Here is a 24,828-nt window from a genome sequence, read left to right on the forward strand (position 1 = left end):
ACCACCACTTAATACTTGTTTAAATTTATTTATTCTGTATTTTGCCACCCCATTCCTCGCCCAAAATGTAAGTTCTACCGTGTTCTCTTTGCTCCGTGTATCCAGAGTGCCTAGAACAATACCTGGAACATAGGCACTGATTAAAATTATATATTTCTTGAATGATTTAATAAAAGCCTGCATCATCATATAGGTACAGTGACCATGTTGTAATTACATAAAGATGGCAGATAGGGTAGGCTGGAGCAAAAACTAAACTTCAATTTGCAAAAACAAGATGTGTGTCCCAAGAATGCATCCTATCAACTGTGTAAGTTAGGAAAAAATATTTACTTTTTCTCAGTCTTAGTTTCCTCATCTCCAAATGCAGACAAAAAACTGTTCTCTTCTACTTTACTTGCCTTTTGGAGGTCCAAAGTAACATGAGAGGACATAACTAAAAGCCTGTGCAAATTGTAGACAATTATAAAAGACATAGGATGCCTACTGGTGACTTCATTCTTATTATTTTTATTTATTTTACTGAAGACCTGTGTGGATGAAAAACTGGTTGCCAGGCTTCATCATTTTAGGAGCACCCCAAAGGCAGATTCAACAGCAATTTAGATGAAATTGAGTAGAAATGATGGTAAAATAAGAAAGTAGGAATATAGGCAAGAGAGAAGTATGGCAACACCAACATATCAACAGGGCTATTTATACATATCAAAAAGTACTTACCTGTATATATCCCGTCCACAGTGATTTGGCCAAAAGCCTGATGCCTAATAGCAATTATTTCATGCCATTTGCCATCACTATATTGTTTACCATGATCATTAGTTGTAGTTACTTCCACTGGTGACCCCTTAAAGGAATGAATAAATTGAATCAATGTTTATATATGCATATCTACATATATACATACACATACAGACATACACACACTTATACATTTGTTATAAACCAATTAACAAGTTTCAAAATTACAATCCTGATGCAAGCATGCACACATTTCAAACAGAACTCAAAATTAAAGTTAATGTCTAGCATCATTCCAGCTTTCCTGTGATGTATTAATACTTCCCTGAGCACCACAGTGCACAGATCTTTAAAGGTCTCATCTTTGCAATAAGAATTTCTTACAAAGCCACTTGCATTTTCTGATGAGTAGCTGTATTCATCAGAAAGGTAAAGAATTTTCAATTATAAAATTTTAGACTTTAATTTTCTGGCAGACATGTAAAAAAGGAGAGAATAATTTAAAACTAATAAAATGATATTCAAAATGGGTTCTAAAGATAGAGAGATACCAGACAAGTCACTCTTAACTTCACAAAACTATCAATAACAAATGGGAATGACATTCACATGAAAAACTAGCCAGTTATGATACATTAAACCTAAGGGTAGAGTTAATGGTAATACACAATGCTTTGTGGTCAAAATCTGACATTTATAGTTCTGGCTAAGGTAATCATATCATAGTTAAAAATGAGTTTCTAAGTGATAAGTCATAGGAAATGGCAGATATTAAGAACAGAGTTTAGCAAAAAAAGGAGGTAAGAATTAAAAAAATGAGAAAGAGAAATAGAAGAGACACCTGCCATCCCCCTCCTTTCGAGCCAAGTAAACACTTTTCCAGTATGTTATGGTAGCCTTGGTTACCTGTAGTAACATTTTCAGTGTTAACAAGAAAATAAGGCTAAGTGAAAGATATTCCAACTTTGTCACCAACATCACTACTACTACTATTAAAGAAAAGAAAAAAAACAGAAATTACTCTAAAACTTCAAAATGAAATAAATTTTATTCTTAATAAAGTTGATTTACTTAACAAGAATAAAGCTTATTCTAATAAAATCTTTAACAATTAAAAATAAGATTGGGTAAAATATTACCAAAACATTTAATTACCAGAAAATTTCACCAAACTCTAATAATTTTGCTATATTGTTTTTTCAAAAAGAGAAAATAAATAAATGTTTTATGTAATGGAGCTGAAGATGTATTTTGAAATACATACAATGTTAATCATACTATCTTTAGTATGATTTCTGTTTATCTTTCTCTGAAATAGCTTCTGTGATATAACATGTCCACTCTACACATTTAATTGGCTCCTGTCGGGCCTCATAAAGAGCTTGACAACATGCATGACATACAGAATTTCATGTTACCAAAGTAAAAAAAAAAAAAAAAAAAAACCAAGCTTTTAATTTCCCATGAGTATGAGTGGGTTACCTCTCACATGGACAACATTCCAACTTTCACAGACAACTCTGTCACCTAGAAACATGACCATTTGGCAAGTTCTAGACTTTGTATTTTTGTAGGTTGACTTTCCTTATATTTGTTTTGTCTACACACTTTATTTTCTTCAACCCTATTTCAACATTTTAATATTTTACAAACACACATTTCATTATCATAGTTTAATAATTAAAACCAGAACTGGTGTTGTGCCCAATTAATGTGCCCTGTTAGCATGCCCATTAGTTTTTCCATTAGTGAATTCAACAATACTAATGGGATTACTAGCATGGGATGCTAATTGGGCGTGACATAAGAAACTGGCTTACTTCTTAGCAAACCCTTGCTAATGATGAAATTAATGAGCATTTTATTAAATGCTGTCTCATCAAAGTGTATTTAGTTAGCGTTAAAATTGTTACAAACGATGCTGCATTCTAAAGATCAGGTGTCTGAGTAAGTGGTTCTTCATATTTTGTTTGGCAACAATCTGAAGCATTAATAGTTCTCTAGATCAGAAATCACATTTGTTGGAGACAAATTCAAGTACATTATCTACAGCCTCAGCATGCCAAACTTATTTTATACTGACAGCAATTTAGCACATCATTTTTTGATGATGATTTTAAGACTACTTTCCCCTACCCATGTTAAAAGAACAATTCTGTGATGACTTCTGGTGTCATATTATGCATGTTGTTCTTTCTATTTAGAACATATGAGACACATTCAATAGATGCTATTCAGAACTGTGTAAAAGCTTTCATTTTAACAGCTTGCTTCCAGGTAAGGTCAGAATATGACGTGAAGTTCCTGTAAATGTCACTGAACATAGAATATTTAAGGGATAAACATGGGTCATTACTGGTCACTAAAATATTACCTGAACAAATATACTCAAAATTGAATTTAATTAAATGGAGAATGGGAAAAATACAGCTAATTGTTGGATATAACAAAAATTACAGTAATTAAAAGATGGAGTTAACTTTTCTTTATTGTATCTTTTAACAATGATAAGTGTCCAGTTTATAATATACACATTTCCAATTTTGTGTACTATGAAGAATCTCCCTTTCCCTAACCATTTATTCAGTAGAATGCCTTGGATAGTTGGAAGACAAACCAAATACATTTTTATATCTATAACTTCTATATAGTATTACATTGTTATATAAGGAATTTATTACTAGATTTTATTAAGATATTTTAGAAAGAGCAAAGTACATGAGGACCTCCAGTTATTTTAAAATATGTGCTAGACAATTACTTTAAAATTCCTTGAAATTATCTCATAATTCAAAATTTGGTTATTTTGAATGAGTTCAGTAAAAACAATTTTAAAAGAATCATCTTATTTTTTCCAGATTAAAGTCAAATTATCTGAAAAACAGATCAGTTTAAACAAGGCTGGGCATGGTGGCTCATGTCTGCAATCCCAGCACTATGAGGCCAAGGTGGGAGGACTGCTTGAGGCCAGGAGTTCAAGACCAACCTGGCAAAATAGCAAGACCTTGTCTCTAATTTTTAAAAAAATAAAAAATAAAATAAACATATAACAACTAGATCTTTATATAATCATTATAAAACTAGACGTTTTAACCCAGAACTTGGGTAATTTTCTTCAATTATGAGTAGTAATATTTTACCAACAGTTATTGAGTCAGTCAGCCAGGTAATATGTCAGTGATCATTTATTTACTGAGCATTTACTATGTTCCAAGGACTGTTCTAAATCCTGAGGAAGTATCTGTGTACAAAACCTTCCTAGACTTTGTCCTCACTGGATAATACAGTCTGATAAGAAAGACATCGTAAGTACATAATTACCTGTATGATTAGTATAATACGGTATTCACTAAACTCATCCTCATTTAAAGATTAAAGGAGGAAAAGTGGCTTAAAGTGGTACCCAAAGTATTTAAAATATAAATAAATGTAATGTGAATAGAAGGCATGTGAAATAAACTTCTATCCTTTTTTAAACCCAGGATAGCTCTAACTTCATACAAGAAGCTGCACTGATATTACTTTGGAAAAGGAGGGCAGACAAGAGAAGAATATTCAAAATCTTCACCGTCCCTCAGTTTTAACACTTCTTTGTCTAAAAATGAGTGAGGATTTCATTATAAATTTAGAAAATATGTTTAGTACCTGCATCAGAGTACAAATTCCTTGGAGGTAAGGAAGGATACCGTCCTTGCTAGCATGAGCTCATTGTTTCATATATAGATAGCATCATGACCCACGAGCACTTAGTGTAATGCATCTGGTTACATTTTCTCAGCTAGATCCTAAGGCCATCCTGCTCAACCCATACCTTACATTAAAAAAAAAAAAAAAAAAAATTGTCACTTTCCTGAAAACTCGAGCAGTTTTTACCTCATGGAGAGAGATTATTTCAGATAAAAATTTACTTACTAGACATAATTAAACTCTCCCCACTCCCCTTAGCCCTCAACTTGGCTTTAACAATTTTATTAATACTTGGCTGGCACCTATGGACTATGTATATAGGGTTTGGCTATATAGGGTAGGGACAGAGCAACTGGGAAAGCTAATGGCAGTGACAAGTACTCTAAGTAACTGTGTGAGTGAGAAGTGTAAGGTGGGGGCAGACATGATGGGCAATACCCTGTGAATGTTTCTCTGAACTCTTTGCCACATTTAGCACCAGCCTGTCCAGTTGATCACTGTAAAGGAAATGAAAAAGATGAGCCCTTCCAGATGAGTTTCCCAGCTGCCATTCTCCATTAAGCACTGTTTGACCCCTTTACCCTCCTATCCTGCAGAGTCTTAAGGTATGGCATCCTTTAGAAAAAGTACCACCACATGTCAAAAGAGAGAGCAGTCAGGCTTCAGATTTGGGGAGATCATTTACGAATTAATTCTCCAATGACTGTATCATATTTAGTGGGGGGTGGGGGGGCTATAAATACTCAAAATCTGTGATGACCAACCAATGGCCAGAATCCTAATGAGTGTCATTTTGTTCATTTTTCTGTTCCCAGTGCGTAACTGTGGAGTCCAATAAATTCTTAGCAAAGTTGCATTGAGTGAAATGATTCAGTGCTATTCAAATAATTGAATTCAGTGCTAGTTCTATCCCTAAACCACTCTATGACCCTAGTTAAGCCACTTCATCTAAGGCAGGGATGAAAACAATATCAACCTCAAGGGGCTACTTCAAGAATGAAATGAGATCATTAACAGGAACCCACTTTGTATACTTTAAATCTCTATAAATAAGTGCTTCTGTGATTAGTTTTTCTCCATCTGGCTTCTTCTTAAATATCTCCAGATAGTAACAGGTTGAAGTGGAAAAAGCAGAGCCAGATTTTTCTTTCTCAATGACAGTCTTCTCTTTTACCACACTCTCTCCTTTCTTTTTCTGATTTTTGTTGATTTTTTTAACTTAACCTTGTTAATTTGGATGTCCTGCAGAACATTTTTATTAGTAGTACCTAACTTAGTTTTCTACATTTAAAATCAAGCATGTGCCCTATTTAATGACAACAAAACATCAATATAATCTACTCCCTTATTCCACCCACACTCCGCCACTAAGCTGGTAACTTTAAAACTTTAAATTCACTCATCTTTCCTCTCCTTCAATTATCACTAATTTTAGCAACAAATGATTAATAACAGTTTGTTTTCCCTTGTCCTTGCTATACTTCCCTTTCAAAGATTCTTATTTGGCACTGTAAAACAGAGTTCTATTCATTCTGTCATTAAATATTTAGGCATAACTTAATATTGCTAGATTTGTTATTCACTGATGCTTCTTTTTATATTTCTGACTCTATTATTTTTCCTTTTGGTTAGATTACTTACTGAAATATTTGTTTACAATGTGGTACATAGATGGCTTTTTTCTGAATTTCTGGATATTAACAACCATCTTTCTTTCATGCTGAAAATCAGTGTAGCATTCTAGCTAAAATCATGGTCTTTGGAGCTTGATTGCTTGTGTTTATAATGTGGCTTGGACACTTATTAGTGTTCTGACTTGGGGAAAAATTAACTTACCTGTGACCTAGATTCCTTACCTGTAAAATGGGGATATTAAAAGTATCTACCTCAAGAAGATCCAAGATGGCCAATTAGACACAACTCCAGTGCACAACACCCAGCGAGAGAGACACAGAAATCCAGAGATCTCCTAGCTCCAACTGAGGGAACAGGTACATTTCAACAGGTCTGGTCTGGCAGTGAGCAAAGCCCACTCAGGGCAGACCAAGGTGGGAGGTGTGCTGCTTCATCCAGAAAACGCATCTGACCAGCGAGTCGGAGGTTAGCACTCTGGCGCTCTGGTCCAGATACAGTGCTCCCCCAAAGCCTCACCAATACACAGAACAGGGGATGTTTACAAGCACAGAATTGAAGAAGAGGCTGTGGACTGAGCTATCGCCCCCCCGCCCCCACCCCGTTGTTCCAGAGAGAGAGGGAGCTGTAAGCCTGGAGCAGCTGGGCGGGCCCATAACCCATGACCACAGAGAGAGGAAGCTGAAAGAGGGAGACTGCTGGGTGTGGCTGGGTGGGTCCCTACCCTCCCCCATAAACTCCAGAGGGCTGAAGCTCTGACTCCAGTGGGTTGTGCAGCCAGGCCACTGTCTGAGATGAACTCTGAATGATCCAGCCCAGTGGAGGAAGGGCACAACCCACCACTAGAGGGGTGGGACTGGGCTACATGTTTTAACAAAAAACACAGGAAGCTTACGTAGCAACGGGACAGCGTTCTTGACAACCCAGCAGCGCCTACGGGTCAGCAGAAGAGGTGGGCCTAATCTCTCAGTCTAAATAAAAAAGACACAGGAAGCTTCCCTAGTAACCTGAAGGAGTCCCTAGAAACTCAGTAGTGCCTCCACAGGCAGACAAGCGACCTCATAAAGCAGCTTCCTGACACCACAGCCAGATAAATCCACAAAGATGGGAAAAAAGCGCAAAAAAGATGAAACCATTAAAGACCAGAACACCTCTTCTCCTTCAAGGGATCACGACTCCTCAACAACACAGAATCACAACTTGACTGAGGAGTATGACGAATTAATAGAAACAGGCTTCAGAAGGTGGATAATAACAAACTTTTCTGAGCCAAAGGAACATGTTCTGACTCAATGCAAAGAAACCAAAAACCTTGAAAAAAAGTTAGATGAACTGCTAACTAGAATAACCAGCTTAGAGAAGAACATAAACGACTTGATGGAGTTGAAAAACACAGCACGAGAACTACATGAAACAAACACAAGTTTTAATAGCTGAATCGATCAAGCAGAAGAAAGGATATCAGAGATTGAAGATCAACTCAATGAAATAAAAAGAGAAGGCAAGATGAGAAAAAAGGAGTGAAAAGAAATGAACAAAGCCTCCAAGAAATATGGGATTATGTAAAAAGACATAATCTACACTTGATCAGTGTACCTGAATATGATGGGGAGAATGAATCCAAGCTGGAAAACATGCTCCAGGATATTATCTAGGAGAACTTCCCAAGCCTAGCAAGGCAGTCCAAATTTCAAATTCAAGAAATACAGAGGACTCCACAAAGATATTCCTCAAGAAGAGCAACCCCAAGGCACATAATCGTCAGATTCAGCAGGGTTGAAATGTAGGAAAAAATGCTAAGGCATCTAGAGAGAATGGTCAGGTCACCCACAGAAGGAAGCCAATCAGACTCCCAGCAGATCTCTTGGCAGAAACCCTAGAAGCCAGAATAGAGTGGGGGCCAATATTCAACATCCTTAAAGAAAAGAACTTTCAACCCAGAATCTCATATCCAACCAAACTAAGCTTCATAAGTGAAGGAGAAATAAAATCTTTTATGGACAAGCAATTATTGAGAGATTCTGTCACCACTAGACCTGCCCTACGAGAGCTCCTGAGAGAAACACTAAGCACGGAAAGGAACAAGTACCAGTCACTGCAAAAGCAAACCAGTTGGCAAAGACCAAAAATGCAATGAAGAAAATGAGTCAACTAATGGGAAAGAAAATCAGCCAGTAACAAAATGGCAGGATCAAATCCACACTTAACAATATTAACATTGAATATAAATGGCCTAAATGCCCCAATCAAAAGACAGAGACTGGAAAACTGGATAAAAAGTCAGAACCCATTAGTGTGCTGTATTCAGGAAACCCATCTCACATACAAAGACACACATAGACTCAAAATAAAGGGATGGAAGAAGATTTATCAAGTAAATGGACAACAACAACAAAAAAAGAAGGGGCTGCAATCCTAGTCTCTGATAAAATGGACTTAAAACCAACAAAGAGCAAAAGAGACAAAGAAGGATGCTACATAATGGTAAAAGGATCAATCAAACAGGAAGAGCTAACTATCCTAAATATATATGCCCCCAACACAGGAGCACCCAGATACATAAAGCAAGCTCTTAATGACCTAAAACAAGATTTAGACTCCCACGCTATAATAGTGGGAGATGTCAACACTCTACTGTCAATATTAGATCAACGAGACAGAAAATTAAGAAGGATATTCAGGACTTGAATGCAGAGCTGGACCAAGTGAACCTAACAGACATATACAGAACGCTCCACCCAAAATCCACGCAATATATATTTTTCTCAGCACTACATTGCACTTACTCTAAAATTGACCACATCATTGGAAGCAAATCACTCCTGAGCAAATACAAAAGAACAGAAATCATAACAAACAGTCTATCAGACCACAGAACAATCAGACTGGAACTCAGTATCAAGAAACACACTCAAACCCGCACAACCACTTGGAAACTGAACAACTTGCTTCTGAGTGTTGACTGGATAAACAATGAATGAAGGCAGAAATAAAGATATTCTTCAAAACCAACCAGAAGGAAGACACAACTTACCAGAATATGTGGGACATCTTTAAAGTGGTGTTGAGAGGGAAATTTATAGCAATAAATGCCCACTAGAGAAGAGAGGAAAGATCTAAAACTGACATCCTATCATCAAAATTGAAACAGCTAGAGGAGCAAGATGAAAACAACTCCAAAGCTAGCAGAAGACAAGAAATAACTAAGATCAGAGCAGAACTGAAGGAGACAGAGACACAAAAAACCCTTCAAAATATCAATAAATCCAGGAGCTGTTTTCTTTTTAAAAGATCAACAAACTAGACAGACTGCTAGCCAGATTAATAAAAAAGAAAAGGGAGAAGAATCAAATAGATGCAATAAAATACGATAAAGGGGATATCACCACTGATCCTATAGAAATACGAACTACCATCAGAGATTACTACAAACAGCTCTACTCACATAAACCAGTAAACCAGGAAGAAGTGGATAAATTCCTAGATACTTGTACTCTACCAAGACTAAACCAGGAGGAAGTTGAAACCCTGAATAGACCAATAAAAAGGGCTGAAGTAGAGGCAGCAATCAATAGCCTACCAACCAAAAAAAGTCCAGGTCCAGACAGGTTCACAGCTGAATTCTACTAGGTGTACAAAGAGGAGCTGGTTCCGTTCCTTCTGAAACTGTACCAAACAATATTAAAGGAGGGAATCCTCCCTAACTCATTTTATGAGGCCAACATCAACCTGATACCAAAACGAGACAGAGACTCAACTAAAAAAGAAAACTTCAGGCCAATATCCATGATGAACATTGATGCAAAAATCTTCAATAAAATACTGGCAAAGAGATTGCAACAGCACATCAAGAAGCTTATCCATCACAACCAAGTAGGCTTCATCCTGGGGATACAAGGCTGGTTCCACATACTCAAATCCATAAATGTTATCTATCATATAAACAAAACCAAAGACAAAAACCACATGATTATCTCAATAGATGCAAAGAAAGCCTTTGATAAAATTCAACAGCCCTTCATGTTAAAAACTCCAAAATAAACTAGGTATTGACGGAGTGTATCATAAAATGATAAAGGCTATAAATGACAAACCTACAGCCAATATCATACTGAATGGGCAAAAGCTGGAAGAATTCCCTTTGAAAGCATGCCCTCTCCCACCACTCCTATTCAACATAGTATTGGAAGTTCTAGCCAGAGCAATCAGGCAAGAAAAAGAAATAAAGGGTATTCAATTAGGAAAGGAAGAAGTCAAATTGTTGCTATTTGCAGATGGCATGACTGTATATCTAGAAGACCCCATCGTCTCAGCCCCAAATTTTCTCAAACTGATCAGCAACTTCAGCAAAGTCTCAGGATACAAAATCAATGTACAGAAACCACAAGCATTCCTATATACCAATAACAGACAAACAGAGAGCCAAATCAAGAGCAAACTCTCATTCACAATTGCTACAAAGAGAATAAAATACCTAGGAAGACAACAAACAAAGGATGTAAAGGACCTCTTCAAGGAGAACTACAAACCACTACTCAATGAAATAAGAGGGGACACAAACAGATAGAGAAACATTCCATGCTCATGGTTAGGAAGAATCAATATTGTGAAAATGGCCATAATGCCCAAAGTAATTAACAGATTCAATGCTATCCTCATCAAGCTACCAATGACCTTCTTCACAGAACTGTAAAAAACCACTTTAAACTTCGTATGGAATCACAAAAGACCCCGCATAGCCAAGACAATCCTAAGCAAAAAGAACAAAGCCAGAGGCATCACACTACCAGACTTCAAACTATACTACAAGGCTACAGTAATCAAAACAGCATGGTACTGGAACCAAAACAGAGACGACCAGAACATAGACCCCAGAAGAAACACGACACATCTGCAATCATCTGATCTTTGACAAACATGGCAAAAACAAGCAATGTGGAAAGGGCTCCATGTTTAATAAATGATATTGGGAAAACTGGCTAGCAATGTGCAGAAAGCAGAAACTGGATCCCTACCTGTCACCTTCCACTAAAATTAACTCCAGATGAATCAAAGATTTAAACATAAAACCTAACACCATAAAAACATTGGAAGAACACGTAGGCAAAACTATCCAGGACACAGGCATAGGCAAGGACTTCATGACTAAAACACCAAAACCAATGGCAATAAAAGCCAAGATAGACAACTGAGATTTAATTAAACTCCAGAGCTTCTGTACAGCAAAAGAAACCATCATTAGAGCAAATCGGCAACGAACAGAATCGGAAAAAATTTTTGCAATCTATCCATCTGACAAAGGGCTAATATCCAGAATCTACAAAGAACTAAAACAGATTTACAAGAAAAAAACAAACAATCCCATTTAAAAGTGGGCGAAGGATATGAACACACACTTTTCAAAGAAGACATACATGAGGCCAACAAACATACGAAAAAATGCTCATCATTACTGGTCATTAGAGTAATGCAAATCAAAACCACATTGAGATATTATGTCACGCCAGTTAGAATGGCGATCATTAAAAAATCTGGAGACAACAGTTGCTGGAGAGGATGTGGAGAAATAGGAACACTCTTATGCAGTTGGTGGGAGTGCAAGTTACTTCAACCATTGTGAAAGACAATGTGGTGATTCCTCAAGGATCTAGAAATAGAAATTCCATTTGTCCCAGCAATCCCATTCCTGGGTATACACCCAAATAACTATAAATCATTTTACTATAAAGACACATGCACACGTATGTTCATTGCAGCCCTGTGTACAATAGCAAAGACCTGGAACCAACCCAAATGCCCATCAATGATAGACTGGACAAAGAAAATGTGGTACATAAACACCATGGAATACTATGCAGCTATAAAAAATGGTAAGTTAGTGTCCTTTGTAGGGACTTGGATGAATCTGGAAACCATCATTCTCAGCAAACTGACACAAGAACAGAAAGCCAAACACTGTACGTTCTCACTCATAGGTGGGTGTTGAACAACAGTAACACGTGGACTCAGGGAGAGGAGTATCACACACTGGGGACAGTTGTGGGGGTGGGGGAGAGATAGTGGGAGGTGGGGAGTGATAACATGGGGAGAAATGCCAGATATAGTATGCACCTAAAGTAAAATAAATAATTTTTTTTAAAAGAGTATCTACCTCATAGAGTTGTTGAAAAGTTCAAATGAGTGTGTATGCATGTGTAGGCGTGTGCGTGTACAACTGTATGTATGTATGTAAATGCACAAATTTCTGTATAGACAGAACACTTAGAATAATGCCTGGCACAAAGAGGTCTCATGGAAGTGTTAGCTTTGCTCAACTAGGAAATTGATGAGTCTTTTCAATGGATTTATAATAAATTCCTTCTTAAATCAGATATTCTCTCCTATTTTTCATTTCAGCATTTTCTTTTTTTCCTCTTTTTCTTGAGCATGTGCTTTTTGTTCTCCTGAATCTCTTCTTAGTGACAGTAGTTGTGTCTGTCTTTTTTGTTTGGTCACATTTTATCATGTATTTTGAGGGATTTCTTCAACTTAATCTTTTTTTTTTTTTTTTTTTGAGACGGAGTTTCGCTCTTGTTACCCAGGCTGGAGTGCAATGGCACAATCTCGGCTCACCGCAACCTCCGCCTCCTGGGTTCAGGCAATTCTCCTGCCTCAGCCTCCTGAGTAGCTGGGATTATAGGCACGCGCCACCATGCCCAGCTAATTTTTTGTATTTTTAGTAGAGACGGGGTTTCACCATGTTGACCAGGTTGGTCTCGATCTCTCGACCTTGTGATCCACCCGCCTCGGCCTCCCAAAGTGCTGGGATTACAGGCTTGAGCCACCGCGCCCGGCCAACTTAATCTTCTGACCTACTAATCTGAGGCTCAAAGTGTCTCTCCTCTAATTAATCTACTTAAAGTTTTCAAACAAAAAATAATATTTTCCATTATGTAATTGAATCAACTTCAGCTGATTTTTTTTTTTTTTTTCAGTTGCCATCTGCCTTGCCTTCTGCGATGGCTGCTGCTTCTTCCTTTCCCTCTGGCTGCTGGATCTGCTTAGGTGTGATGTTACTTCCTTTTGCTTACTCACTGTCCACCTGCTGGCATATTTTAAGAAGCTACATTACTAGGGGACGCTCAGAAATCCTTATTTCTGAGGACCTACAGTGCACCAGCCAGGGAGTTAGCAGGCTCCTACAAGTCATAAGGAGGGAGTCTTTCTGCCCCTGGTCCTTCAAGTGGCCATTGTGTGGCTTTCCCAGCGGGGCCTTGGCCTGCGGCTTGAGCCTGTCAGGGTCCTCAGATACACTTGGTACAATAGGCCCTGCCTTTTCCTCTCCAAGGTCAATAGATCTCCAGGGTGCATGAAGCTGAGATCCTCAGCCAGATCGCTTAGTCCATGATCCTAGATGCAACTTGGATACAGAGGTTGAATCTTGTGCCTTCTTTATGAATAAAATGTAAAACATTTATTTAGCAAGCATAATGTGTGACTGATAATCGGTTTTAAGTTGAAGAGCTGAAAAAGTGGAAAGCTAATGTATTTTACTTACTCATTTCTCAACTACTCAGCAGGCCTAATACAATACCTAATAACAAATGCTCACTGATATTTGTTCAACTAAAGTGAAGACAACTGTTCAGTGCTTTCCCACTGAGCTTAGGAAAAACTCAAATCCTCAAATTGGCTTACAAGGCCCTAAATGACTTGATTTCTACCCAGCTTTTCAATCTACCACCTTTCCATTTGTCTCTGTTCCCAGCCATATAAGATTCATCTAAGTGTACTGAATGCGCCATGTTCTTATCCACCTCAGGCACTTAATATTTGCTGCTCACTCTGTCTGGAAACTTTATGATCAGCACCTTCCCATGTGGAGATCAGTATCTCCTCTGTACTGCCCCACCTGAAATATACACCCTCTAATACAGACATATGCTCTTGTCTTGTCCATGATTGTAGCTAAAATCATGGTCCTTGGAGCTCGGACACGGGCTTTTCCTCACTGATTTGTTTCTCAGTTAAGTATCGTATTTCCAGAGAAAATGGACAACTCAGAAAACACTTTATTTCTTTATGTTCCTATAATATATAGCATCCTAAATTTTTATTTTCATAGAGTTTAGAAACATTTTAAATTGACCATTTTACTGTATCCTTTGCAGATTGTTTCACAGGGGCATGGGCATATTTAACTTTAAAACTATTGCAGTCTGCCACATGCAGCACAATAGTACCTGATAGCCACTTAAATATTTGCTGGGGAAACAATGAAAAAGAAAGGGAAGAAAGGAAAGGAGACATGATTTTTTGCTATCAAGAAAAATAAAAATAGATCTCTTTAAATTTATTTAAAAGTTTTAATCTTCATTATAATGTGGCATTTTGGTTGTTAAGCACATAAATTCTCAGTCAGACCATGATTTAAAAGTTAGCTCTGCTATTTTAGCTGAGGATAAGTCACATTACTTTTGTAAGTTTCATTTTCTTGATTGGCAAAATGGGAATAATAATAGTACTTACCTTATAAGTTTTGGATAAAGATTTAGTGTGAAAACAGAACCATTTACCTCAGTACTTGGCAGCTACTAAATTCTTAAAAATATTAACTCTTGTAATTACTCATTTACCTGAGGATCAAAAAGAAAATAAAGATGTCCGTTCTTCAACTGAAGTGCAAAATACTCTTCCTGATTGCCAGGTGATGCTGCAAAGACAATCAAACCTTCGGGCACCTTTGTTCGAAAGCTGGCCTTAATGCCTGGTAAGACAAGTGTGATCAGCAAATCAGTGCTGGGGTTTTGTTGATTCTTTCTGATAAATGTACATTTACTTTCATTATTATTTATGATGTAGTGAGTACAGTCAGGAAATTATACACAGCAATGTCCTGGCGTGGTCTCGGCCATTTGGTTTTAAATATATCCCATTTTAAATGCCAATCAGTACTCGGAATCTTATGCCTGCATTCCTGCTAATCAATATATAATGAAGTTTAAATTTATGCAAAACTCATCAACCTAAAAAGACATATTGTCAACCCAAAATTGGATACTTAGAGTATCAATGTGAAAACATTATCAGAGGGTCATAAAAATAAATGGGTTTTTGACACGAGTGAAAGAAACATAGAGGGTCTTGCTTAAAATATTTATGAAGTTTAAAGAGTCAGTTCAGTAATAGAAGCTAATATTGGAAAGACCTGAAATGAAGTGGCCTATAGAGGTAATTTGCTGAAATACCATCCTATAACCAAATGGTTTGCAACCTTCAGAATTTCAGGATCTTTACTAACCCTTCAGAAGACATACCAGCTCAGCATAGGACATACAATGCTTTTTTCTCATAGAAATTTCCACAGATTAGGAAGCAGTTTCAACATGCAACTTCCCTATGAATGCCTTCCCCCTACCATTGCATGGTCCCATCTCCACTCTACCCAGTATCCCACATACTCAACACATACTACGGAGCTCTTGCTGTGTCTTAGGCTTTTTGCTTAATGTATTAAAACTGGAAAGAGACACAGTCTCTGTTTTCAAAGAATCTCCAGTTTAAAATATTAAATGTATATGTCATAATAGACAAATTATCCCATGAGAATCAAATATAAACTCAAGACCATATATGAAAATCAAATAACAGCTCAAGAACACCATGATAAATAATGAATGAATACTGATTTGACTAGAAATACATCTGATTCCTCTAGATGTACTTTGTAAATGTTTTGGGAGTTTGGATGAAGTGAAAGGTACATTAGAGGTAAGAGAAAACTAGCTAGGTTTGAAGGCAGGAAAGCAGGTATCATTTGTTGAACATTAGACTATTTTTTTTACAACATACATCTGTGGCACACTAGCATTTGCTGAATAGTACTCTGCTACATACCAAAGAAGAAAAACTAATAAGCCCATACCTGACATTGAGTTCTAGCTGAGAAAAAAGACAATTAAAAAAAAAAAACTATAATATGATGTGATAAATGGTATGGGGATATATACAAAATACTTGATTAAAACAAACAGGGCAGTTTTAGAGAATATAATGCTTGAGCTTGTTTTCAGAGAATATGAAGGATTTGGGGGAAATTTTACAAAGGCCTAGAGGTATGGAAAGTTTGAGGGAGGCTGGTTGTGAAGGAGGGAGTTAGATAAATCTGGAGAAATAGGTGAGACTATATCTGTACAGTCTGGCTTGAGAAGTTGTATAGAAGACAAAGATGGAAATGAATGCCATGTTCTAAGTTATTTTTAGAGTGCCATTCCCTTAGTCACAGCCAAGGTTACATTTAGGATGGAGGCTCTAGACTTTCCAATAAGGAAAATCAAGTTTATCCTGGCATTCTTGACTTCTGCATCTCCACCTTCTACGTTTCATGCTCTTGGCCATTTTCCACAAACCTGTCCTAGTGATTTTGATATCTCATTGTTACACACCCTTTTTCTCTTACTCTGGCCTGCTTGAATGTTGTGTTCTTGCTGTCAGATTCAGGACGTGGTCGTTCCTGGCAACTCTTCCATACCACAGAATACAATTGTTTGTCCCAACAAATTGCTTTGCAGTAGTCAAACTCCTGCTACTAGATGTATTTGGACTCCTGCTACTAGATGTATTGTTTGCTCTCATCTTCCCTAACAAGTGCACTGAAAAAACTGAGCCACCCATTTGAAACTTATCAAGAAATTAAAATTTGTGTGGAGGGCAGGAATAGGATTTTCAAAGTTGAGACTAGGGCAACAAAATTGACGGTGAAATATAGAGAGGAGACATAATTTAGCTACACAGAAAGACACTATGCTTTGGGAGAATAAGACAGACAAGTAAGTGAATTAACTGAAAGAATAAAATCTATACATTTCAGGAAAGGCACGTTAAGACATATTGATATGAGGTGATGGAGTGGGGCAACACGGTCCATTCTTTTCATCAATTATTGAGGGAAATGGGGTATTATAAACAGATATAGAAATGTCAGATAAGGAAAGAAATTGGGGGTTAGGAATTATCTTTAGTTTTAGGAATACTGAAGTTATTATGTAGAAAACTTTATCTGTCATTTGGAAATGAGAAACTAAATCTCAGAAGAGAAGATAGCGCTAGGAAAATAAATTGGCAATCACCTCTCAACAGCCATGTTTAAGAGACAGACTGTAGAGAAAGAACCAAAGCCTTTAATGGAAATGCCCACATTTAAGAAAAGAAAAAAAAAATAAGGGCAAGAATAAAGTTAGACCAAGAAAATATAGTAAAATGGAAGGCTAGGTAGGAGAGAACTTTAAGGAGGCAAAGTTAGCTAATTGCGTAAGCACTTCCTGTAGGTCCAGAATAATTAGAACTGAAGAAAAGCTTTTGGAGCTGGTAATGACATGATCTTTTCAGTTGAGTAGAATGGACAGACTCCTGACTGCTTGGTGATAAGGACTGAGGAAATCAATGAGTGGAAGGTGGGTAAAGGAGACTAATTAGAAAAATCTGATAGAGAAAAAAACGGGAGACATAGAAATTATTAGGGTAGAGCAGGGAGACAAAATAAAGAAGTATCTGCCAGCAGAACCACAGACATAAAGTCTGTTCTGCAACCTAAGCAGAGAACAATTATATTTTGACCAACTGTTTTCTTCTCTTAAGCTTCTCTCCTCATGGTTCAGAGTAACTGTACTTGAGAAGTCTTATCTTTCTGTCACCATTTTGTTTTAAAAATATGGAATGCTTCACGAATTTGTGCGTCATCCTTGCACAGAGGTCATGCTAATCTTCTCTGTATCATTCCAATTTTAGTATCTGTGCTGACGAAGTGAACACTCTGTCACCGTTTTTTAAATGTGATATTTGGTATCATATATTATAATAAAATCTATCCCTGTAAAATTACACAGTTCAAGCTTATTTCACAAAGAATAGCTATAATTTGGAACATGAAGAGAGCAAAACTATCAGTGTGTTGGAGTCATCTATGTGGTAGTAAAGAGGAGAAAAAAAGCAAGGAATTGGGTAATGGAAGATATCAATAATCGCTCAATCTGGGAAGACAATTACTTGTCTTTAATTCAAGAGAAATCTGATGAATGAAAATAAATCAGTAAGAATTACAGGCATATTTAGACAAGTGATGCTTGGGAATCTTATAAAAATTACACACTAAGAAATATGCAAGTGCATGGTTTTTCTAAAATATATTATTTAACTTTCAAGTTTTATGCTTATATGAGAAAATGCACTGTTAGTGCAACTAAAATATAATACTTTACACAGATTGAAGAAATTTTCTTGTAAGAAGGGAAGCTATAGTATAGTAAAAGGCAACTGGATTTCATGCTGTATGTTAGATTTTCCCACAGCTTTTTCAAATAATTTAATCTCGTCATTTTTCTCTTTACATTGCCAAGATAAATGATGAACGATTGCTTTTTTTTTTTGCATGAACTCTATGACAAAATTAAAAATTCACACATTCACTGAAACATCATCCTCTTGACAATTAATTAATGTTATAGACATAGATAAATCCTATCTTCTGAGCCAAATGCTGAAATCATGTAATCAGTTCTTCAAATGAACTAAATAAAAAAAGAATATATTTAAATATAAATATAACAACTTTTAGATTAATATATATAACATTTTAAAGAAAATAGTATTGACTTTACCATGAGATAGAATGGTAATATGCATAACTATTCAAAATTATTAAAATTCTCTTTTCCTATAAGAAGTTTGTATATTTACAGATTCCCAACTATTGACTTAGACTCAGCAATGTGAATTGTATTGGCCAAATAACTGAAAGTGGACATGTGGTGTGCCACAGGAGATCAGAATCTTTAATACAGCTATGTAGTTGAACTTATGGTCTTCCTCTTTGCCTCACAAACCTGTTTTCATCCCAGGCCCAGGAACAAAAAGAGTTGTGGATCAGAGCTCAGCAGTGACAAAGTGTTTTTTGCTTTCAATGTTTGTGTTAAGCTGAAACACTGACTAAAATGGGCAGACAAGTGGAAATTATACTTCTCTCACTTGCCAAAACTTAGGTTTTGATTTTCAAAAAATGAGTAAGAAAGGAAACGTCCTAAAATTCATTTTTTTTTGTTTCTGGTGTTTAAAGAATAGAGCATTTCTTGCATCTCTCTATTCATTCATTCAAAAAACATTTAAGGAAAACTTACTTGGTGCAAATGGTATATGTGAGATGTGTAAAATAAACTTACATCCATGGCCTAACATTCTAAAAATATGAAAAATCCAAGTTCTACATGGAAATATTTAAATTTCACGTAAGAGGGTTTATAACTTTAAAATTTAATCATAAAAATCATACACCTTCGGGGCCATGGATTAGGCAAAGAATTCTTAAACGATAAAGGTGGAGCTATAATATAAAGGGAAAAGTTGATAAATTAGACCATGTTAGAATTAACCAGGTATGAATAAGAGAATGAAAAGACAAATGACATAATGAGAGAAGATATTTGCAATACATATATCTGATACTAAGATACATTGCCAGAAAATAACATATGAAAAATGGTCAGTATCATTAGTCATCAGAGAAATGCAAAATGAAGTGCAATACCACTAACCATCCACTAGAATGGCTAAAATGAAAAGTGTAGCCAAATATGTGCAACTACTGTATATGTGTACATATACACATACACACATGTATATTACATATAACTATATAAGACATAATGTTGAATAAGTTAAATGTTAAATTTATAATATATAATATCTATACATGCAGCATTCATAAACTTCTAGAGTGTACAATCTCTTTGAAAAACTGACAGTATTTATTAAATTATCCATGTATCTTCTGATATGTATATCTTTTGATCCAGCCATTCTACTACTTGGTATATATCCAGCCCCACCCAAATGCATAGGATCAAAAGATATACAAGTATGTTTACAGCAAGACCTTCCATTACGCCTTCAAACTGAAACATACACAAATGTCATTCAACTGTAGAAACAACAAATACAGCAATGAGAATGAACAAATCATAGCTACACCCAGCTCTACACGAGTCTCACAACCATGGTACTGTGTAAGAGATACTAAGAACAAATGAATATATACTGCATGATCCCACTTATATCAAGTTCAAATCCAGACAAAAATCAATCTATGATGTTAGAAGTCAGGACAGAGTAACCCTGGCTGCGATTTAGAAATGGCAGTAGGCAGGCCCACTGGGGGCCCAGCAGTGTTCTATTTTGTACTGTGGGTGCTGGGTACCCAGGGCTGTCCAGTTTATAAAAATGGGTCAACCTGTACACTACTACTTTTTGCACTTTTCTGCATGTATGCTAGACTTCAACACAAATATTTATCAAAAACCAAATGTGTCTCTCTTGAACTAAGAAATGTAAAAAGCCATCCAAAAGCCTTTATCCTAGTCAACACAAGTTAGTTGTTATTGGAGACCCAAGAACATGTAAGACATTTCAAAATGACTGGAAATTGTCAGGTAATAGCCATACAAAGCTACTGTAAAAACAAAAAGAAAACAAGACCTGACACATTTCAGCTGATGAAAATTCTGCCTTCCAAAATTCAAACCAAGAGAAGGAACCTGTAATACAAGTCCCTAGTATGAATGAAAAAGCCGCTAAAAATTACATAGATTTTAAAAAATCTTCTATCAGAAATTCAAAGTCTCAGAATTGACATGTAGAATATATTAAAAAATCCCACAAGTCAATAAAAACCCAAACCACCCAATGGAAAATAAGCAAAACGTCCCAACAATCACTTGACTAGAAATCCTGAGCAAGCAACCAATGCTCACAATAAAGATATTCAATTCCATCATTCATCAGGGTACTGCAAATTAAAATCACAATGAGACACGTCTCTATACTCACTAGAACAGCTAAAATTAAAAACACCAAATTCTGCAGAACATGTGATGCGATTGAAACTCTCATATATTGCTAATGTAAATGCAAAACTAAACAATCATTTTGGAAAACTGCTTGGCATTTTCTAAGTTAAACATATACCTAGTCTATTCAGTCTTTGACTTGTCTTTTCATTTTTTGAGACAGAGTCTCAAAAAAAAAAAAAAAAAAAAAGGCAATGCAATGGCGCAATCTTGGCTCACTGCAACCTCCGCCTCCCAGGTTCAAGCAATTCTCCTGCCTCAGCCTCCTGAGTAGCTGGGACTACTGGTGCATGCCATCACGCCCAGCTAATTTTTTGTATTTTTAGTAGAGATGGGGTTTCACTGAGTAAGCCAGGACGGTCTCGATCTCCTGACCTCATCATCCACCAGCCTCAGCCTCCCAAAGTGCTGGGATTACAGGCACGTCCTACCACTCCTGGCCAAATTTGTAATTTTTAATCATTAGTGCTCTGTTTGTATCTTGTCTGAGAAATCTTTACCAACACCAAGATGACCAAGATATTTTCTCATTTTTCTTCTAGAAGCTTTATAATTTCAGCTTTTATTTATTAGGTCTATGAACCCATCTCAAATTAAATTGAATGCATGATGTGAGGTAAGGGTCAAAGTTTTTTTTTTTACTACTACACATCATACAGTACTATTTGTTGAACAGATTATACTCTCCCCATTGAATTGCCTTAGCTCCATCAAATTTTAATTGGCATTGGAAGTCTGAGTCTATTTCTGATTAATTTGCCAGTACGTACTTACACAAATATTATAAAATCTTGATTATTCTGGCTTTATTTTAAATCTTAAAATGGCTAAGTCCATCAATTTTTAAATATGTTATTCAATAGTATTTTGGATATTCTAGGTCTCACACATATTCTTTCAACATGCAGAATCAAGTTGGGAATTTTGCTGAAAAACTTGCTGGAATTTAATTATATTAAATGAATAAATTGACTTGAGGAAAATGGTTCTTTTAACAACATTTTGTTTTTCATCCACAAATATAATAAATCTTCATTTATTTAGGTTTGCATTGATTTATCTAAGTTATGTTTTATAGCTTTGGCTATACAAATCTTTTCCTATATTTTGTTAAATTTAAGTGCTGTATTTTGAATGTTCTTTTAAATCCAACTGTATTTAAAAAATTATTTATTGCTAGTATATTTGATTAATTTTACTTATATTAACATTGTATTCTGCAATCTAAGTTCATTTATTAGTTCTAATACTTTTTCAAAGATTGTTTAAAGTATTAACATATAAAATTATGTCAATGACAAATAAATACATTTTCTTTTCCTTTTCAGTATTTATGAATTTTATGTTATTGTATTGTTTTAGCACTAAAACTACTGATAAAATTTGAATGAAAACGATCCCTATATTAAAAACAAAACATGCAATATTTCCCTATTATATATTATATGTATATATTATATGCTATTATATATAAGCTGTGGAATATTTGTAGTGGTCCTTTGCCCTCCTATTCTTAGTTTGCCGAAAGTTTTCATTATGAGTACATGTAAAATTTTGTGAATTTTTTTCAACTCTATTGAGATGATATGATATTTTGCTATGCTAGTTTCCTCTACTAATGTGATAAATCATATTGATAGATTTTAAAAATTATTCCAAAATATTTTTCTCTCTTCCTCTCCTTTCCTATCTCCACCTCCCTCTCTCCCCTTACCACCCTTCCATCCCCAACACCCATAATTCTTACAAACCAATTTTAGGCTTTGCTTTCTGTTTCTATTTTATTGATATCCAATCTTGTCTTAACATTTTAAGATTTCTTATCACTTTGGGTTTAGTTTGTTCTTTTTTGCCTGTTTTAATAAGAAGCTTAGGAAAGCTTGGACCTCAGATAATCATTTAGCCTATACGTTTCTCTCCAGGCATGACTTGAGCTGCATTCCAAAAAGCTTATATTATACTTTAATTATTAAAAATTCCCCTTTTTTTTGATTGGTAGGGCATTTAGAAATGTGTTACTTAATTTGAAGTATTTAGACAATTTCCAGATAGCACTCTCAGATTGATTTCTAATTCAATTCTATGTAAACAGAGAATACACTCTGACTTCAACTTCTGAAATGTATTAAGATTCTTTTATGGCCTAGCATATTAGTTGTGGAATATTTGTAGCGTATATACTTTCAAATGTACATGGAAAATATGTACATTTGAGAAACAATAGCTATTTTCTAGTTTTGAATAAAAAGTACAATAACTATCACTTAAATTTGTTGATAGTGTGATGTTTTTGTATTCTTACAGATTTTTATCAAATTCTTTTATTAATTACTAAGTCATTTAAAAATCTTGAACTGTAGGGGTGAATTTGTCTATTTTATCCTTTAGTTTGTAAACTTATCCTTTATGTGTTTTGAAACTCTATTACTACATATAGGTACTCCTGCTTTATGTATTTTGAAACTCTGTTACTACATATAAGCACCTTTAGTATAATTTCTTTTTAATCAATGGATTATCATTATAAAATGTCTCTTTAGTAATATTACTGGTCTTAAAGGTTATTTTGGCTGATATAAATATTGCCACTGCCATTTTCTTATGATAGATGTTTCATGTTTTTTTCTATCCTTTTACTTTTAAGCTATTTGTGTTTTTATACTTAAAGTATGTCTCTTGTACCCAGTACATATAAGAGTCTTGCCTGTTTAGCCAGTTTAATAATCTATTCTTTTCTATTATTGTGTTATGTACATTTATATTCAACATAATTATTAATATGGTTTCAATTTAATTTTACCATCTTGCTGTTTGAATTCTTTCTTTTCTCACTTCTTTCTTTCTTTTTTTCTCATTTACTATTTGCTCCTTTGCCATGGCTTTCCTATCTTGTTATGGATTAGAGGAGTTCCCTTACATTTTGTTATCTTTTTCAGCTCTTTAGCTAGACATTTTTAAATGGCTAAGGATCACCATATGCATTCTTAACTCACATACTATCACAAATTAACATTACACTACTTCACATATAAAATCCTTATAGCAACATATTTTCATTTACCATTGTTCTATCATTTGTGCTATTTTTTCATAGTTTACTTTGTATGTGTAGTTTAATATTAATTTTATCTTATATATATGCAGAATATATTTAAATTTCTTGTTTTAATTAAATACCTTCAAAAGAATTTTTAACAATATTTTCTCTTTATTCACATGTTTAATTTCCATTTTCCTTCATTCTTTCTTCACATTTATTATTGGTATTTTTTTAGCCTAAAATATTTTTAGCATTTCTTGTAATGCAAGATTATTCATGATACAATAACTCATTTTTTTAATCTAAAAATGTCTTTCAACTTATTTTTTGAATAATATGTTTACTGAATATAGATTTGAGATGGATGTTTTAAAGCTTCTAAAGGTATTCTATTATCTTCTAGCCTCAGTTATTTTTGATGAAATGTTAGCCTTCATTCCTTTCATTATTCTCTCCTATATAGTGTCTTTTCTTTTTTCTCTAGCTCATTTTAAGGTTTTATTTCCTTAATCTTTTGTTTATAGAAAGTAGACTATGACTACCTAATATGTGATGTTATTATATTTATTCTACATGAATTCATTGACCTTCTCAAATTTTTAGGTTGTTTCATCATCAAATTTGAATATTTAGCAACAGTTATTTCTTCAAATATTTTTTTCTGCCTGTTTCTTCTTCCTGGAGCCCACATCTCCATGTATGTTAAATTTCCTGATATTATTCTACATGTTATTGATCTGTTTATTTTTTCAATCTTTTTTCTCTTGTTTGGTTACTTTATAAGATGTGTTTAAATATATTCATCTTTTATTCTGCACTGATCAGTTTGCTGCTATACCTATCCAATAAAGT

General features: G+C 35.2%; 1 protein-coding gene and 1 non-coding gene across 2 annotated transcripts in view; both read right to left on the reverse strand.

The window, feature by feature from the left end:
- Nucleotides 1-24,828, reverse strand: part of USH2A (usherin) — a 777,205-nt gene that overhangs the window by 444,134 nt on the left and 308,243 nt on the right. Inside the window, exons 21-22 of the mRNA XM_003930351.4 lie at nucleotides 14,676-14,806; nucleotides 721-847 (exon numbers count right to left, since the gene is read on the reverse strand). Of these exons, the coding sequence (XP_003930400.3) occupies nucleotides 721-847; nucleotides 14,676-14,806 (258 nt within the window). The remainder of the gene's footprint in view (nucleotides 1-720; nucleotides 848-14,675; nucleotides 14,807-24,828) is intronic.
- On the reverse strand, nucleotides 17,744-17,850 carry LOC120361609 (U6 spliceosomal RNA). Its single transcript, XR_005577778.1, has one exon. It is a non-coding gene; the product is annotated as a U6 spliceosomal RNA (small nuclear RNA).

Source organism: Saimiri boliviensis, chromosome 14 (genome assembly GCF_048565385.1).
Source record: "Saimiri boliviensis isolate mSaiBol1 chromosome 14, mSaiBol1.pri, whole genome shotgun sequence".
NCBI lineage: Eukaryota > Metazoa > Chordata > Mammalia > Primates > Cebidae > Saimiri > Saimiri boliviensis.